The sequence below is a fragment of the Zophobas morio genome, unplaced genomic scaffold (assembly GCF_036711695.1).
Source record: "Zophobas morio isolate AGI-343-1 ecotype UQ-CSIRO unplaced genomic scaffold, CSIRO_AGI_Zmor_V1 ptg000020l, whole genome shotgun sequence".
Classification (NCBI taxonomy): domain Eukaryota; kingdom Metazoa; phylum Arthropoda; class Insecta; order Coleoptera; family Tenebrionidae; genus Zophobas; species Zophobas morio.
In genome coordinates, this window is record NW_026972125.1 from 2346135 (window position 1) to 2365123 (window position 18989).

The 18989-nt window shown below is 41.2% G+C and overlaps 3 protein-coding genes across 11 annotated transcripts in view; 2 read left to right on the forward strand and 1 right to left on the reverse strand.

Moving 5' to 3' along the window:
- LOC135131536 (tyrosine-protein phosphatase Lar) overlaps nt 1–18989 on the reverse strand; it is a 305692-nt gene that overhangs the window by 172668 nt on the left and 114035 nt on the right. The window lies entirely within an intron of this gene.
- LOC135131305 (uncharacterized) lies at nt 74–6069 on the forward strand. Its single transcript, XM_064058973.1, has 12 exons — nt 74–288; nt 339–1163; nt 1213–1432; nt 1478–1714; nt 2386–2615; nt 2665–3715; nt 3761–3951; nt 4437–4604; nt 4659–5489; nt 5539–5758; nt 5804–5987; nt 6055–6069. Exons 1-12 carry the CDS (start codon nt 81–83, stop codon nt 6067–6069), a joined length of 4380 nt encoding a protein of 1459 aa, XP_063915043.1. The 5' UTR covers nt 74–80.
- On the forward strand, nt 6426–8686 carry LOC135131339 (UDP-glucosyltransferase 2-like). The gene is made up of 5 exons (XM_064059017.1): nt 6426–6697; nt 6744–7357; nt 7407–7626; nt 7673–7892; nt 7940–8686. The coding sequence occupies exons 1-5, from the start codon at nt 6484–6486 to the stop codon at nt 8211–8213; spliced, it is 1542 nt and encodes a 513-aa protein (XP_063915087.1). The 5' UTR covers nt 6426–6483; the 3' UTR covers nt 8214–8686.

Below are 18989 nucleotides of genomic sequence, written 5' to 3' on the forward strand. Positions count from 1 at the left end.
ACAAACATTTCCATTAATTATTTTCGTTATCTATTAACTGCACCAAAGTGTCACTATTTGAACAACGTCGTCGGTGCATCATGTACAGCGTTTGGCTTTTAATACTGTGTACTACAAATGTATTTAGTACTAACATCCTCTACATTTCTCCGGTACCATCTCCAAGCCATCACATTTGGAACCGAATTTTTGGGTTTGAACTGGCCAAAAGAGGTCACAACGTGACTTTCTTTAGTCCAGACAATGACAACAACGAATCGGGGAATTATTCCCACATATTAATGGACGGTGAGTACTTACCCGCACCACATTAATCCCTTCCACTTAGAAAATTCAAGGCCTCTACGACCAATTCAACAAAAACATAAACCTCAAGGACATGCTCGATTACACTGCAACTCAAGCCATAACCGAATTCGTCAAAATGTGCATGGTATCTTGTGAAGCGTACCTAGAGTCAAAGGGTCTCCAATTCATCCTCAACTATCCCTCTAATTTTAAATTTAGCCTAATCATATTCGATGTATCGATGGGTTCGTGCCTCTACCCTTTATTACACAGGTTTGACTACCCTCCAGCAGTTGCGGTCACCCCATTTCTCCTACCTCCATACGTGGCATACAATTTTGGGAACCTCTTGAACCCCTCCTACACTCCATGGTACAACCTTCCGTACTCCCACGAAATGACTTTCATGCAAAGAGTTTGGAACAGCGCACACATGTACACTGAGATAATCCTAAGAAATGTCAAACTGTACAAAGACGAGCACGAAAAAACGAAACAAATTTTTGGTGAAGTACCACCTATGGAGGTCCTTGAACGCCATTTCTCGCTGCTGCTTACCAATACCAACCCTATTTTAAACGGTCCTCAACCTCTAGCACCCAACGTCATCGCTGTTGGTGGTCTCCACACGCGAAAACCAAGCCAAGTACCACAGGACTTGCTAACCATCCTCGATGGCGCTACAAACGGAGTGATCCTTTTTTCGTTAGGTACCAATATACGGTCAGACCAAATCGACCACAAAGCTAGGAAGGCTGTTCTAGACGCATTTAGTAAAATTAAAGAAACTGTAATCTGGAAATTTGAGAGTACTATAGACGGTTTACCCAAGAACGTAATTGTCAGAGAATGGTTGCCGCAAAACGATATATTGGGTTTGTTTCTTTGAATTGATGATGCATTTTATACAACTCGGTTACGTAGGACACCCGAATGTCAAACTGCTGTTTGGACATGGTGGTGGTTTGAGTATCCAGGAAGCTATATACCATGGAGTACCAATAATCTGTGTTCCTTTCATGTTGGACCAGCACTTCAACGCCCACAATCTGGTTGCCAAAAAGTTGGGAATTTTGCTCGAGTTTAGACTCATAACAACAGATTATGTTTTGAAAAAGTTGCGCGAGATTCTTGACGATCCAACGTAGGTAGATTTTTAAGTTAGTACCATTTTTTAAACTGTTTGTAGATACGTGAACAATGTACGCAAGTTGTCGAGACAATTTAGAGATCAGGCGATCACACCACTGGACAAAGCTGTGTTTTGGGCCGAATATGTGATGCGTCATGGTGGTGCCAACTTCAGTACTTCGTTTAGGGACTCTTCGTTCTATTCTTTGTTAGGGTTAGACGTGTGTGGACTGTTAATTGTAATCATTGCTAGTATTTCCATTGTAGTTTTTAAATTAGTTAAATTGAACCTGATGTGGATAAATACTGTATAAACTATGTAATCTAATGCCCAAAAGTAAGTCAAAATAAATTACCGATACGATAAATTAAAAAATTATTCGTTACTAAATTTTCGGACACAAAAACAAACGGACTGATAAATAAGACAAAGGATTGATAAACTCTAAGGTCACATAAATGATAATACAAAGTAAGTCAATGTCAAGGTTTTTTAACACATCACGTCTAGAACATTACTTAACTACTTAATTGTCTCAGTTAATTTCATTATTAAAAGTACCCCAGATGCTCTTATTCTGGTAATATCAACTCCACCTCCACTACTACTGCATATGGATCAGAAAATAAAAATCACAACATCCACTATGATTGAATATAGATAGAATGAAGACAAAACAACAAGAAACTGGAAAACAAAAACAATCTTAATTTATTAAAACACAAATTTGATAGTAAGCCCTAATTCTGAAAAACACGCGAACATAAAACTTTGACACCCACAAACAAGTCCACGAAAATATATGCCGAGACTTTAACTTTTGTTGAAGACACTAGAAGTGATTTATATATATAACATTTAAAAACGAAACTAAACTAATTATATATTTTTCATCACTAATTACTTCTGCATTTTAATTTTATTTTAACCTTATTTAACCACGACGACTTCGTTTTCGTCTTCAGTGTCGGCAAGAACACAAACATGCTGATATTTCTGATTGTGGTCGTTGTAAGTGCACATCACGTAAAAAGTGGTAACATTTTATACGTTTCCGTGGCACCAACACGAAGCCACCATATCTGGAATCGAGTGTTGGCATTTGGTCTGGCGAATAAAGGCCACAATGTGACACATTTAACGCACGACAGAGATGAGGTGAAACCTGTCAACTATACCCAAATTTACGTAGAGGGTAATGTTCGATAATTTTCTGCCTACTTGAACGATTTTTTGTATTTTAGATGCCTACAAAGTAGCCCAACACACCCTAGACTGGATCAAATTGTCAAGAAGTGGCATACTTGAAAATATTTTTGGATTTGTAAATATGTGTGACACAATTTGTACAGTAGCTTTAAAATCACGAGGTTTGCAACAATTGTTACATTATCCTAGGGAGTTCAAATTTGACCTTATTATTATTGATGCTACAATGGGCAGCTGCTTCTATCCTCTCATTCACAGATTCAACTACCCTGCAACTATAGCAGTAACTACTTTACTTCTGCAAACAACCATAGCGTACAATTTTGGCTATAATTTGCAACCTGCTTACGTACCATGGTACGGTCTCCCTTATACCACCGACATGAGTCTGACGCAACGTTGGTGGAACTACCTAGTTACGTATATGGAAACTGCGGTAAAAAATCTTTACCACAACAAACTAGACAACGAATCTGCGAAAAAAGTATTTGGACACGACATACCATCGGTGGAAAAACTAGAACGCCATATTTCTTTATTGTTAGCCAATACGGACCCTGTACTAGACAACCCGCAAGGGTTGGTCCCGAACATTATTCCCGTTGGAGGTCTTCATCTAGAAAAGAAAGCTAAAGAACTACCTCAAGATTTAGAAACCATCGTGGGTGGTGCTAAAAATGGCATCGTTGTATTTTCTTTGGGGTCAATTGTACGCGCCGACAGTTTAGACAAACAGTTACAAAAATCTTTGCTTGAAGCTTTCAGTTACCTAAATGAAACCATCATCTGGAAATTTGAAAGCGAAATGGAAGATCTGCCCGAGAATGTGGTTCTAAGAAAGTGGCTACCCCAAAGCGATATTTTGGGTCATCCTAACGTGAAGCTTTTCATTGGGCATGCTGGATCTTTGAGTACTCAAGAGGCTATATACCATGGAGTGCCCTTGGTATGTCTCCCGTTTGCTATGGACCAGCATGTCAACGCGCAAAATGTAGCACATAGAAAGCTCGGGATCTCGATAGATTATAAGAAAATCACGACTGACTACATGTTGGAAAATATACGAGAAGTTTTAAACAACCCGATGTAGGTATAAAGCTTCCTAGATAACGACTAAAAGTTCTGTTGTAGTTATTCTGAAAACGTGAAAAAAGTTTCGAGGAGATATAGAAGCAGATTGAACACTCCCTTAGAGAGGGCGATTTTCTGGGCGGAATATGCTATGGAACATGATGGTGCACAGTTTTTGAGCACCCGGGCACGCGATCTTCCATTTTATACAGTTTTGGGATTGGATATTTTTGCCTTGTTTATTCTAGCATGTGTGATTGTATATTTGGCAACTTGTAAAATGATTACTTTTGTCGTACGAAAATTTCAAAATAGTGTAAAGTTAAAAACAAGTTAAAACTATACTATTTGTAAAAATGTTATCAAATACTGACACATACCTTGATTGAATACATCAAAAATAAATATTTAATGTTTCAACAACAAAACGGAGTCAGCTATATTTTGAATATGTATCTAGTACCTACGACTTTATTGTCGCCACGTTATCATTATAGTTCACCAAAACTTAACAAAGATAACAAACGCATTATAAAAATGAAATATTAGGTTTGTTAAATTGGAACACAGTGGAGATAAAAGTTAGCTATATTTTTGTCAGTTTATTCCTACAATTTTTTTTCCTCCTATATTTGTTCACTTGGTTTTGTCTTAATATCCTTTGTGTTCGCGTATCAAACCAAATACGAAATCATGTGGATGTTTTTAATTGCGGTCGTTTTAACTCCCAATCAAGTACACAGCGGTAACATCTTGTACATTTCCACGGTACCAACACGAAGTCACCATATTTGGAACCGACCATTGGTTTTTGGTTTGGCGAATAAAGGTCACAACGTGACACATTTAACACACGTCAAAGATGAACTAAAACCGGTTAACTGTTCTCAGATTTATGTGGAAGGTACATAGTTGTTCCACAATTTTCGACCAACTTTAGCAATTGACTGCATTTTAGATACCCATAAAGCTGTCAATCAAAGCGCAATCTTCTACACACTGTCGAAAAATTTTGCGATTCAAAATATTTTTATCCAGATTAACATGTGTCAAATGGTTTGTACAACAATTTTAAAATCACGTGGCGTGCAACAGTTGTTAGATTATCCCACGGACTTCAAGTTTGATCTGATCATTATTGACGCCACGATAGGAAACTGTTTGTACCCTCTGATCCACAGATTCAACTACCCAGCAACAATAGCAGTGAGTACCTTATTTCAACAACCACACTTAGGGTACAATTTTGGCAACAATTTACAACCTGCATACGTACCGTGGTACGGGTTTACTTATACAAGTGAAATGAGTTTGGCACAACGCTTTTGGAACTACGTAGTCACTTATGGCGAAACTGTAGCCAAAAATGTTTACCAGAACAGACTAGAACATGATGCTTGGAAAAATGTATTTGGGAACGATGTACCGCCATTGGAAAAAATAGAGCGCCATATTTCTCTGTTGTTTGCCAATACGGACCCTGTACTAGACAGCCCACAAGCGTTAGTACCGAATATCATTCCCGTTGGAGGTCTACATATCGAACAGAAAGTTAAGAAACTCCCTCGGGATTTAGAAACTATCATCGCAGGTGCCAAAAATGGGGTCATTTTATTTTCTTTGGGAACGATTTTACGTGCCGACGGCTTAGAAAAACAGTTACAAAAATCTCTGGTTGAAACTTTCCGTCGTCTCAACGAAACGGTCATATGGAAATTTGAAAGTGAAATCGAAAATCTGCCCGAGAATATCGTTGTAAGGAAATGGCTACCACAAAGCGACATTTTAGGTTCTATTAACATTCAAACCATCGAATTTACACACTCGTTTCGTTTTAGGGCACCCTAATGTAAAGCTCTTCATAGGGCATGCCGGGTCTTTGGGTACTCAGGAGGCTATATATCATGGGGTGCCCATGGTTTGTCTCCCGTTTTTTCTGGACCAGCATGTCACTGCCCAAAATATCGCACATAGAAAGCTCGGGATCTATGTTGATTATAAGAAAATCACAACTGAATACTTGTTGGAAAAAATAACAGAAGTTTTTAACAACCCCATGTAGGTGGTAAGTTTCTTAGATAATGACTATAAAATCTGTTGTAGTTATTCTGAAAACGTCAAAAAAGTTTCGAGGAGATATAGACATAAGTTGGAAACCCCTTTAGAGAGGGCGATTTTCTGGGCGGAGTATGCTATGGAACATGAGGGTGCCCATTTTTTGAACACCCGGGCACGGGATCTTCCATTCTATACAGTTTTGGGATTGGATGTTTATATTTTGTTCATGGTACTATGTGTGGTCATATATTTATTAACTCGTAAGCTAATTACACTTATTGTGCGAAAATTTCAAGGTAGTGTCAAGTTGAAAGCAAATTAAAATACTGAAAATAAATTCTTGTAAAAATTAATAAAGATAACCAAAACTAATTTCCGTTTGCAGTGAATTAAAAAAAATATTAAAATAAAAAAAAAACAAGATTAGTAGTAGGTACTACATTTCAAGTGGCAAAAGTTCGTGTTCATAAATTCTAAAGGCCACTTAACTGATAACAAAACTAGTAAGTCAATGTCAAGCTACTTTTATTACGTCTGGTACGACACTCACAAACGGAAGCCAAATTAACTCAAAATTTTGCTTACAATGATGAGAGATAAGTTTTATTCCAAATGCATGCTCAGTGTGATATACGACATTTATTATCTAACACCACGGATTATAAACATAATAATTGCCATGATGTTACTTAATCGTTTCATTCCACTCCAACATCTGAGTCAACATGAAGATAATTCTGCCTTTGCTCGCACTCTTTATTAAAAGTGCCCTAAGTGCTAACATCCTCGTGGTTGCCCCTTTACCATCGCCGAGCCACTACATCTGGAATAGTGCCCTTGCTTATGGATTAGTAAATAAGAATCATAACGTCACTGTCGTTACGTCAGACAAAGATGACTCTCCAAGACCCAAAAACCTCCACCACATTTTACTTGAAGGTACTGTTATATTTTGATTATTTTGATAATTACGACGTTTCGGCAGGTACATACGAATTTATGCATGAAAACGAGGAGATGAACATCAACGAGATGTTCGGCTCTAATCCCATCCACACTTTAATAGAAATGCAATCGATGCCTGATTTCTTCTGCGAAATATTTTTAAAACCCAAGAGCTTTCAGAACCTCCTCGACTATCCCAAGGATTTTAAATTTGACTTGATAATCATCGATGTGACCATGGGCAGTTGCTTCTACCCTCTAATCCACAGGTTTCATTATCCTCCCACCATTGCAGTAACACCTTTCCTTCTTCCATCGTACGTAGCGTACAATTTTGGAAACCAAGTAAACCCATCTTATCTACCATGGCACAGTCTTCCCTACACCGGTGAAATGACTTTCATGGAAAGAGTGTCAAACTTTTTGCTTGTGTATGTTGAAGTAGGACTCAGATATGTGCATCAGTACAGACAAGAGCATAAGGTCGCAAGAAAATATTTTGGAGAGGATATACCTTCTATGGTCGAGCTGGAACGCCACATGTCTTTGATTTTGACAAACAGCGACCCAGTTCTAGATTTTCCGCAACCTTTAGCGCCTAATTTTATTCCAGTGGGTGGTCTTCACACAAGAAAAGCGAAAAAACTACCAGACGTATGTCTATGGTACCACTACTCGAAAATTTTCCACATGTTGCTTCTAGGATTTGCAAAACCTCGTGGACGGTGCCAAAAACGGTGTCATTGTTTTTTCGCTCGGAACCAACATACGATCAGACAAATTAGACGAAAACGTCCAACAAGTCCTTCTGAGTGCCTTCAGCAAAATCCCGGAAACGATAGTTTGGAAATTTGAGAGTGAGATCAAAGATTTGCCAAAGAATGTGATCGTGCGGAAGTGGTTACCACAGAATGATCTTCTGGGTAAGTATAAAACTGGAGTTTCTTTTTGAGAATTGGCAAAATGTAGGACACCCGAACGTCAAGTTGTTTATTGGCCATGGTGGGGCTTTAAGTACCCAGGAAGCTATTTTCCATGGTGTGCCTATGATATGTGTTCCTTTTTTAATGGATCAGTTTTTAAATACACAGAATGTTGTTACAAAGAAAATGGGACTTGAATTGAATATTCGTAATGCTACGTCTGAGGACGTCTATCGAACTATAAGAGAAGTTTTGAATAATCCAATGTATGTACTAGATGATGATAGTTGTGTGTTTGTAGTTTATATTTCAGCTATTCTGAAAATATGAAGAAAAGTTCTAATCGATTCAAAGATAGAATGGAGACCCCGTTAGAAAGAGGTGTGTTTTGGGCTGAGTACGTTATCCGTCACGGAGGTGCTCATTTTTTGAACACCCCAGCAAGAGATCTTCCACTTTACAAAGCCTCTGGATTAGACGTTCTAGTTTTTATTTCGCTGGTGGTTGTTTTATTCTTCATCGTTGTTTTAAAAATTGTAAAATTACTGAAAAAATTAAGAAGAAAGAAGAAAGTTAAAACAAATTAAGAAATATTACTACAATGTTAGCGAACTGTATAAAGTTTTTTTTTTTGGAATAAATATTTGTTAGTTGCCGCAGAACGATGTCTTACGCACCAATTATAGTTAAAAAATGTAGGTGGTGCCTTGGTACTTTCAAATTTCCCTTTACGGGATTGCTAAAAATAGAAAAAAAGTACCACAATTCGAGTAATCAAATAAACAGTCCGTGTTTATAAATTCGAAGGTCACTTTACTGATAACATGATAACACAAACTAGTAAGTCAATGTCAAGCTACAATTAGTATATCTCATTTAACGTCGAAACCGTCGTGCACGCGTCGTGTACCGCCACCGCGCTTCCCAACGACCATGCCGGACATTTAACTTTTTTTGTAAAACCGTTTTGTATATATTTAAGTTAACTTTAACCGTAATATTTATTACCTTAGCTATGTAGCTGGTTGCACGGAATAAACCCTTGTTATTATTTAAAATATTTCTTGCCGTTATATTTTATTATCTTGTTTTCGCGGGCGCTCACCACCTGAAATCGGTGTCTCCAGCTTGAGAGCAACCCCGGCCCTCCCACCCCCGGTGGCGTGAAGGTTGTCGCATAAGTTTAGGTCGGCCAGACGTCTTTTTAAATCAGCGATACTAGTCGGCCCAAGGCTTGGCACCCAAGTACGCCGCCACCACACGTTATCGGCGAGATTCAGTGTGTCTGTCTGCCTGTCTGTCTGCCGTCTGCCCGCCTTCCTTGATAAAACAATCATATTAAACTATATATGTATTTTGGCTGCCGATTCGTAAAAGCAAGTGTTATTCTACAAAAATTATTATGCGTTTTTTTAGAACAATTTCGCATACGAACATACAGAAAATATATTCGCCGCTAAAGTGGACATCGTGATTGAATAATAATCTGTTATTTTTATCCCCGTAAGACACACTTCCCACACAAGGTCGAAATTAATAATGCCTAAATTATTAACGTGTAATCTCTGGGAGGATAATAAATACCTAGCTTATCTCGAATTCTTAATAACTTAATAAATATACCAAGATTGGCTCAATAACTTATTTAAATTTATCGATTACGCCAAAGATAAATACGAGAAATGGAGGCGTTTGTAACGTTTAATGTATTATTAAAGCGATGTCCTGAGGGATGTAAGGAAAAATGTGCTACGAATTACAAAGATTAAGAAAGCGCTGCTTCGGGCGATGCTTCTTGTTTTATTTTACGAATTAATTGAATCACGTTGATCTTGATCGGCGATGAAAAAATTTTCTTATTGGGGAAAGAAAAAAAGATTCGAACAGGGAGAGATTTGTTATTGCCTTCCTTTATGATGAGTTATGACAGTCGATTTTTGTACGTCATGAAAAGTATTTTTGTATCCAGTAGACGTAATTTCAGGCAGTCAGTCCGAATTTGCAATATTTCTAATTGGGACCTTATCTGCCTGACCTGTCAGCGATCCTTTACCTTGTGGAGGTCTGCAATGGGTAGATATAATTGGCAGAAAGCTACTCGATTCTGGTGAATTAATAACAGAGATGTCGGCCCGCGGGTCGATTAAAATTACGACGAGTATTTTAACGTTTTCATAGACTCACGCACCTTGGCTCCAATACTTCTCATGTCCCAATATCATCTGTCTTCTTTATCAAGCACTAACTTGTATTATAACATGAAAGGTAGTCACTCAACCCAATAAATTAGCCTACTGTCTATTAACCTCGCCTCGGCCCTCTTCGCACTCAACTCCCAATCCGGGTACGAGTTTATCCCCCCGTTCCGGCAATAAAAACCGTGATAAATCGGGAAATTGAGTGAACAAACCAGTCCTCTTGTGCGTCGCCGCCCATTCAATACTCCAGCACGATTTTATTTAACGTCGCCGTCATTACCGTAAACGAATTTTGAACAGCGGAAAGACTTCAAATGGAGCCTACTTAGGCTCGGGTGGGTGTTCTTCGTTACGTTCGAGGGCCGATTTTATTAAAGGCTACACGGCATTCCGGGGGCTGTAAAAATGAAATATCGCCAGATTGAATTGCAGGGATCGATGCGCTCCGTCTGCATTTACCTGTCACCGCCGAGAATATATCGCTGGATGGAGGGCACCGGAGCTCACAAATAAGACTTTTTGTTCGTTACGCGGATTTCGCCGGCTCGGCGGTGTCAAATTTCGCCGGCTCGGGTTCCAAAATCGCAACACCATCTCGTCGACATTCCGCACGCGGCTGATTTTTTTTTAACCCACTAACTCCGCTCAAAAGCCCTTTTCTCTAATACCGCACTAAAAAAGATTCATGACCGTAATTATTTCATCCAATCTCGGTGGAATTTTACCTTACGTATATCATCGCACAGCAATAAGACCATTTCGAGTTCAAAAGAAACCTCTGCGAGCTTTTTTGCCGGATTCCCGCCATAAATCCGACTCAGTTGAACATAAAAATTCATAAATTGCACGAAAAACCTCCAGAAGCAACACGTCACTTACGGCGAACACTAATGGAGGAATTTACTTGATTATGCCGCAACAGCAAGATTATCCTTGACATTAGCGTTACGCTTACGACGTACTCATATTGATTATTATTGCTGGCAGGTAGGTAAGCGTAATGGTGGTGCGGTGATTTTCCCCGAAATTAATTTTAAATGGCCGCGAAAATGTATCTGAAGCAGAGGCAGGGTTTTCGCGGGTTTATCTAGAATATTGCCGCCTTTTTAAGCGCCGGCGGACGGAGGGATGCTTTTAAGGAGATTTAGCTATAAAACAGAATTAACAACATACGTTAGGTGGAAATAAATCGCACAAGAAAAGGCAACTCTAATTACATACGGCGCGGCTACGCAAAGTTTACGCTAAAGACGTAAATTACGCCATAGAGTGTATAATGGGTTGCCTACGAGCTGCAAACTAGTCAATGCGACGATCGCAGTAATCACCGATTTTGAATATACGAGTGTCGCATTGTTACATCGCAAGCGTAAGCTAAGCAAGTACTGTAATCGAGCCTATTGAACGACTGGGTACTTTTCGGTTTCTTGATGTTTCATGTCCCCTCGAATACGAAAACAGATCTCCCGTTTCCGTCTGTCTGCCTGTCTGCCGTGTACCGTCTGTCCGTGCCTGTAAAACGCTAACCAAGATTGCTGGCGCCCTTCAAGCGTCAGATTAGCACATCCAACGACTCTCTTTGTATGTACGCGATGTTCTCCGAAGCAGTACTTAGCATTACGTCGGTAAAACCGTAAAGTGGTGTAAAATTTGCCTTTTCTCGCTCCAACCTGTTGCTGCGATGCCTACACAAGGACGAAAATATCGATACCGTTGCAGAGAATCAAAACGACCTGGTCGTATTCCAAAATGTAGTTTTCTGGCGGTTGGTGAGGCTGATAAGTCCGTTCTGCTCGTGCTGCCCCCGTCCGCGGCGGTCCCTCGAGCAGTCGCACGCGTCGCCGCGCCGCCCCCACCGACACACAGCGTCCCTTCAAAACAAATACGTCTGTTATGCGGAAATGCCCGTTTTAATTTCAAACCCTTTGGAAAGTTTCCAACAATCTCGCTCTAACTTCGTTATTCGGATCTGCATAAATCTCGTTTAGTGCTCGCTATATAAAATAAATAATAACTCAGTTATTATTCGTGACATGCGCTACGTTCGAATAACGACAAGACAAGCAGAAAATGCACTCCCGGATCCGGCTCGCCGGCCCTAATCTCACTTATCTCCTTAACAACGTAATTTATAATAAAATTTCTCTAATAAATTACGGCGTAATAAGATAGCACTTTTATTATTAACCGAGGGAGGTTATTAAGCCGAATTTGGCCACCTTAAAATCGCTCTGCCAAGGATAAATCATACACGCTACGAGGAGCTGGAACTGTGGCTTTGTTTTATGGCTTAAAAAATGTAATTGTTGAGGTCGGCCGCTCGTGCTGAGGAATTTATGCACTCTGGGAACGAGCTCCGCTCAAGTTTCTTAGCTGTGTTCTGGAGGATTACTCGCGTTTAATTGCTCGCTTAAGTGGCAAGTTTCCGGAGACTTAGGGCGGTCTCCAGTAATATGCATAAGTAAATTTTTCCAAGGGTTTTACATTCTGCTGAGAGGGTACGAGCTGGAAGGCTGTTGTTTCAATTTACATTTAATTCTTCTAAAGACTTAAGTGTTTTGTGCTGGAAAGAAATTTTTCTGATTTACATTTAAAGCAATGTGCGTCCGCAAGGTTGAACCCTGTCGTACGACTTACAACACTTTCACTCATTACTAAGCCGTACACCGGAATCGCAGTAAATAGGACATTCAAATGTATAACTGGTTGCCTATGCAGCAAAAGCGCACACCATATTAAATTACAGCAGGTAAGATCTACAACTCTTCGACCATGTAAATACGCACCGATGCACTTCTGCAGCAACTACGAGCTAGTTGTAGGGTCGAAGTTCCACGTTCGCCCCTCATCACCCCTCTCTTAATTAAAAGGAAATATATTGGGCCTCGGCAGTGCGGCTCGCCGAGATTTATCACTTGTTAAATTTCGGAGTAATCGGATTCTAGCCGGTTTTATTACGACGTGATCAATATTAGAAATGTGTCCAGAAAATTTCGCAATCGCTGACATACTTTGTTACGTGCTGGAATTACGAATCACGCGAACTGCAAGTGCTTCGTATTTGATGATGGAGATCTGGATCGGTGCAGACGTGGCATGGAATTCGATTCGGGGGATGCAGCCGGGAGAAAAAATTGGAAAAGCTCGTTTAGACAGACGGAATAAAACGGAGAATTTATTTGGAAGGGCGAGGGAATGGGAGCTTCCAGGTGATCAGGGAACAAGCTCTTACATAAATATGAAGTGAGGAAATGCGGGGAGCGGATTGGCGAACGTGCGCCGGAATGTAGGCAAGGGGATGCACGGACCTATTACACTTTTACGTTGTTTCTTCTTCCCGACGAAATTTTCTTCCGACCTGTTTATTAAACTAACTTTTATCAAAATCTAAGCGCTCTTGAGGTTCCTTAAGCGTCGAAAATCCGGAAAAATATCTTCCTACCTTGCTCCAGATACCCTCAACCCCTTTGACCCCAATTTGTTTTTTCCTCCGCATGCAACATATCATTTCTCCCTCTCGCCCGTTAATAAACCGTGTATTTATTATTTAAGCCCTCCCGCCCTGAAAGCGGCCACGTGTTTGCTTTCAGCCCTAGTTCCAATTTTTCCATCGAATAAATTCGGTCCGGACAGGAGACGTGCTAAAAATCCCCGTCTCGAGATGGTAAAATATTACAATGGGGAGGCGCGTTCGCACCCCGATGAAGTGTTTGTATGGGTAATCCCGGTCATTACGGGATAAAAGATGAAAAATTTTAAATATGAGCCTACCCGGAATCACCCCGCCATCCATCATGCCCTCCAGAGCCGGAACGAGATCGCCTTCCAGCCCCAAATTACAAATTAAAGTTGATCTATTTATGCGCCAACTACCCCGAAATTATTCATGGCGTCTTAACAAGATCCCAAATCGGGTGGCCCACATATCCCGGGGGCCGAAACGCTCCCATTAAAATTATACCAAATCCCCAATTCATTTAATAAGAGCCACTTAAGCCCTGACTTAATCCCGTAATTTCCTACACCTTCCGCATTTATCACTCTGACAACGATGGGCCATTATTCTTTTCCTAAATTGCTCAAGACACTTCGGGGTGCATGGCTTCTAAATTGCATTTTTTCGCCGAGGAATTGCAAGGTTGGGAGATCTATGGCCCGGATTTATTAATTCGGGGCTTAATAGGATGGAGACGGAAGCAAGCAGACACCAAATGAATACGTTATTATTTAAAGTTCCGAGGGACAGAGGGAAGGCACATCTCCCGGAACGCACCGCCGAAAAAATTAGTGCGCTCACTCCGCTCAAAAAAAAAACAATTCTTTGCATATACCACGAAATGAGATACGAATTTATTACATCAAACTAAAACAGCCAGGGGCGACTCATTCTTCAGAGTTATTAAAAGCACCGAGGAATTCGTACAATCCTCGTAAGTTGAGGTAAACGATGAAATTTATCTAAACTGCCTGTTTAAGGCTCCGTTTCGTCCACATTTTTCTCTCTAGCGCAAACATCTTTGACAAGATTTCCTCAACAGTCAGAAGTTCCTGTTGCAACATGAAACATTTTCAACATTTACTGTGATGTTTAACCGCAAGAAATTTGTTTCTTCTTATTGTAATGAATTAGTTGTATTTTTTAATACGATGTGAAACATTTAGGCAACGAGTTATACAGATGCATGTGGTCTTTGGGCATTTAGTAAAATTCAAATCTGAGAGGCGACACGTATTCATGACCTACTTCGACGCTATAATCATATATAGAAACCCTGTAAAATGCTAGTATTTACGATTTTCAATTATTTAGGAAAATTTTAGTGAATGGTTTTTCTTTACTTTTTATTTTAATGTAAACTGCGATTTTTTTCTGGTGAATAAACTGAGTAAAATTGAATTAAAGCGAGCTCGTTTTTGCCAGAGAAAGTCGAACTTTGTGCTTTCTCTCCAGGCAGGATTTTCAGTATGTAAGCAGATTTCGATGTTTCTCTTATGTAACTTCCCGCAAAGTGTTTATTATTGTATGCAGATTAAAACATCCTCCGCCTCTTCGTTTCTTGTAACGCCCTGCGGCCAGCTCGGATCTTTTCAATCGAACACTAAGCCAACACTGTTCTCGCACGCCGGTTCTCCTCTTTCCGACCGCATTGCACTCGAAAAACCCACCACCAAATCCAAGTAAAGCAATTAAAGTGAAGAAGTCGAAGAAATTACTGCTCCGTGTCGTCTCCCGACGCTGCAGAATTCTATTTTGAAACGTGACTTGATATGTAGTGGCACAGAACATAGAACTAATTAAGACTCTTGACACTCGGAGACGTGTACAAGCTTCTCTAGCGACCATCGATCCGACCCTTTTGTGGCGGCGATTGCTCGAAAACCGCATTTTCCATCACAGTTTCTCGGAGAGGATTTTTTGCTTTTAATTAAACCGCTAGTTATGGACTTAGTGCGGTCTAGCCGCGCACGGCCAGAAATAGTAAAAACCCAAAGCTACTTACAATCGTTGCGAGTTTATGGAAGCTAGAAGAGGATTAACAGCTTTGGATTTAATGGGGATCGAAAGCCCATTGTTGTTTTCATTTAAATACCAAATGGGGCCAAGGGAGGCTGGATTATTTGGCGATGTCGGGAGTGACTTAGGCCCCACCTGCCGACTACATCGGAGCTAATTCTCGGCGTTTTTAAAGGACTTTGGGACCAGCAGATCGTACAGAATTTTCAATTAATCTGCTCGACAAACGTCGTAAATACGTCCAAGTAGTCGAATTTTCCCCAAGGCCCGCCCCTCTCCTTCCCCTGAACTATCCCACATCCAAAAAGCCATCAAAGTCAATACGACCGGATGAATATTTCACTCCGACCGAGCGAGTCCTTACTGCTCAAATATTTACAAATTATCGTCCAGGACGCAACAAAAGGAAAACCATAACCGCGATTAAATAAAGCAGATGAAGCGGCTTTTCATAAATTCTCACCGACTCGATTTCCCAAATGCCGGAATCGATAAAATACATCAACGGGTTCGTTCGTGCCGGGGTGCAAGGATTAAGGGCGGAAATCAAGTAAGAAAAACGGCGATTTTTCGCCGACGAAAAAATTATTGCGTTTTGTTCAATTACGGCTTTAATTAAAAGTACGGGATTTTTCAAAGAAGGTAGGCAAAGAGGACGTTGGATAGTTGGCGTGCGTTATTAAAAATGTGGTAGTGTGTGTACGACGGGTATAATTTAAAGGGTTGCCACAATGTTGCGATGACGATAACAGCGCTTTTATTGGCGAAGAGGGATGAAATGAGCTGTGCCACTGGCCGCCATAAAAAGTACGATAGAAAAACGGAAGAAACATTCGGCCACTTTATCTCAGGTCGCACAGTAGACTTCCTTCATTACGCGGAGCAAGATTAATTGCTGCTTGACCCATCCGGAAAAGGGGGGAAATCAAGCGGGAGAAAAGTGAGGAAAACAAATGTCAGGGTATTGATACAGTTTGAAATACGGTCATGTCTACATATCCGGTTCCGCTTCACCCGATTCGTAAGCTCGAAACTAACGCTGAAAGAATAGAGAGCGCGGTAAGCGGATTAGAGCGAGCGGAGCTCACGACGCGTTATTTATGGACTTGGTGCGAATTCCACTTTTAAACGTGAGTTAGGTTCTTGGCTCCAATTTGAGTATCGTTGTCCTCCGACTGGCTGAAATAACCCTCTTCGTGCGTATTAGCCCCGAAGGCCCGAACCTCTTTTCGCAATTTTGTTTTGATTTAGCATTCGCATTTTCTCGCCTCCGTCGATTGCAGCCTTCATCAAAAACCCTTCTCGAAAAATTGAATACATCCCCCGTACGCGGAAATAGAAGCGAGAGCTTTGGAATTAATAACGGTTAAACCCCGGAGCTTTTCCCATATAAGTAATAATCTCAGGATTTGGTAGGCCGGCCTCTTTGAATCCGCGATACAAGTCATTATTCGATGTTTCCCTTGGGCCGACATCATATTCAAAGAGTCAATTTTTATTCTCGGAGCGAGGGCGCCATTATTCCGTCCCTTCTCCTGATAGCAGCTGATAAAATCTCAAAGTGTCTGAATTCGATGATGGCATCAACATTTATCAAATAAAGGACATTACGGGGCATCCGATTCAATGCACTCGCCGACAAAGTAGATCGAAGTATTGAGCTTTTGATATTGCTTTTGTAATGACGCGACGCCATTAAAGGCGCCCGACTTTGAGAAAGTTGGACCGTTTTTCACGGCGGGGGACTAATGGAGTCGAGGGCTTCTAATTAGTATCTCCCGATTATTATTACGGGGTAATTCCTGTAATACCTGGAAACCGCCCGGAACCTAATCAACGGATATGTAAAGGGACGTTATTCTATTATAACCGACTCCGGAACCCGACGGAGTTTGTTGCGAGTTTTAACCCCCGGACGAGTTTCAATTATGCCAACGAAAAAACACTAAATCCCTTTGTCTTTACCAACAGGCCCGGAACGCCCCCAAATGCACTAAACACAACGAAGTCATACATTAACGTAGGACCAGTTCCGTCAATAATAATAGTAATAGTACAATCTAATAAAAATCGACATAGACGCAAACGACAGACATACAGACGGAAACGGGATCCAACAACGTTCCATCGTTTGGAAGCTCGAAAACCCCTCAATTTTAATAAATGTAACGCGTCAAAGGTCTGGAATCTCGTGTGGTAGGACCTTTCAAAATACCTCCCGTCACCTGACACAAATAAACGCCGTCGTTCGCAATTACCGTCCGTACCGCTCCGACGTTCCCTTGATTTGGTAGGCGGCAGGTCCGGCCCTGCCCCGCATTCCACATGCATAGCCGACCGCGCCGCATAATTCCCCAATAATTCACTCAATCGTGCCGCCAAGAAATCAACAACCTCCCTCCCCAATTAATATTTTTTCCGGCGGCGGAAATTGAAACGTCGCTGACCCGGAATCCGATTTCTTATTCAACTTTCAACAATCGTCTCGAAATATGTCGGCGCAAATTTAATAAAACAAGTCTGGAGGCACGTGGAGCGGCGTCTGCGGATGGTGCGTTAGTCCTGCCATCTGAGACGACGGCTCCGTGCGTGAACTAGAGCGTAGCAGGATTAGACGCGAATCCTTCCTGCAACGAGCTTTGCAACGGCAAGCATTCGCAGGACGGATCGATGGTAACGTGAGGTCGTGCGAGCAGAGACTTGCACGTGACGTCAGATCGAAAGGAGACACAAGGACACAAACACGAACCGGATTCTTCCGGGACCGGCAATTACGGATATGCAGCTGGATTTCGGCGGAAGACATGGAGGCACGAGGTCGATAATTACCACGGTCTTTCGAGTGTGCGGCTCGTACACATGCGGAATTAAATATTAAGCGGCGCTCCGCGGGCCTGTGTCGGGTCGAAAGTCTTCAAACTTCAATTTCAAACTCCGAATAGCGACTTGGAGGAAATGCAAATGTTGGGAGTCAATAAAGGCGCCGGTTAGCAAACTCCTGCAGGTAAGGAGCTTGGAAAAAGTGTTTACAATGAGAGCAGTTACACACTACGTGAACACTATAAAATTCTCTTTTAATACGGTCCTTCCGTCTCTATAAAACCCTTACGACTAACGAACAAAGCTATGGAATCTGCAATGGACGCTTTGGGAGCAAAGTGAAAGACATGAATTTTAAAGCGGCGACTCGTTAAAAATTGATGCCGGGCTCACGTTTACCTTTGGACCGAATCGACTTAATCACTTATTGCGTTCGCAGAAAAAGAAAAAGGGTAGTTTCTAACACGGAACAACTTTCCGAATTGTGCGGCGGGCGCAAACTGGAACTGAAAAAAGCAATATCGCCCGAAAATTGAGAAATTTTCAACAACTAAGGGTAAGCATGACCTCTGCGTATTTAATAACAACAACTATAATAATGATAAATTAAAGATTTCATGGGCGTTTAGCGCCGCAGTGCCGAGCTGGCCCCCCGATAACTACCCGTCGTCTGGCCGTCCGTCCTTTCAGTTCCTTGCATTCTTTGACGTAATTAGTGTATTATGTCCGGCTAAAATCCGAACAATGCCTCGGCCGCCGTATTGCCGTCAAGTTTGCGCCCATTTCGGCGCTCTTCCATCCAGTCGGTCGTTTGATGGAAGGTCCGTTGG

What these genes read in the sequence shown, in the direction of transcription:
- LOC135131339 (XM_064059017.1), top strand. Translation starts at nt 6,484, where the DNA reads ATGAAGATAATTCTGCCTTTGCTCGCACTCTTTATTAAAAGTGCCCTA. An exon ending in CCACCACATTTTACTTGAAG is followed by an intron (nt 6,698 to 6,743) that starts GTACTGTTATAT and finishes ACGTTTCGGCAG; the next exon opens with GTACATACGAATTTATGCAT. An exon ending in ACCACAGAATGATCTTCTGG is followed by an intron (nt 7,627 to 7,672) that starts GTAAGTATAAAA and finishes GGCAAAATGTAG; the next exon opens with GACACCCGAACGTCAAGTTG.
- LOC135131305 (XM_064058973.1), top strand. Translation starts at nt 81, where the DNA reads ATGTACAGCGTTTGGCTTTTAATACTGTGTACTACAAATGTATTTAGT. An exon ending in TTCTCAGATTTATGTGGAAG is followed by an intron (nt 4,605 to 4,658) that starts GTACATAGTTGT and finishes ACTGCATTTTAG; the next exon opens with ATACCCATAAAGCTGTCAAT. An exon ending in GAAGTTTTTAACAACCCCAT is followed by an intron (nt 5,759 to 5,803) that starts GTAGGTGGTAAG and finishes AATCTGTTGTAG; the next exon opens with TTATTCTGAAAACGTCAAAA.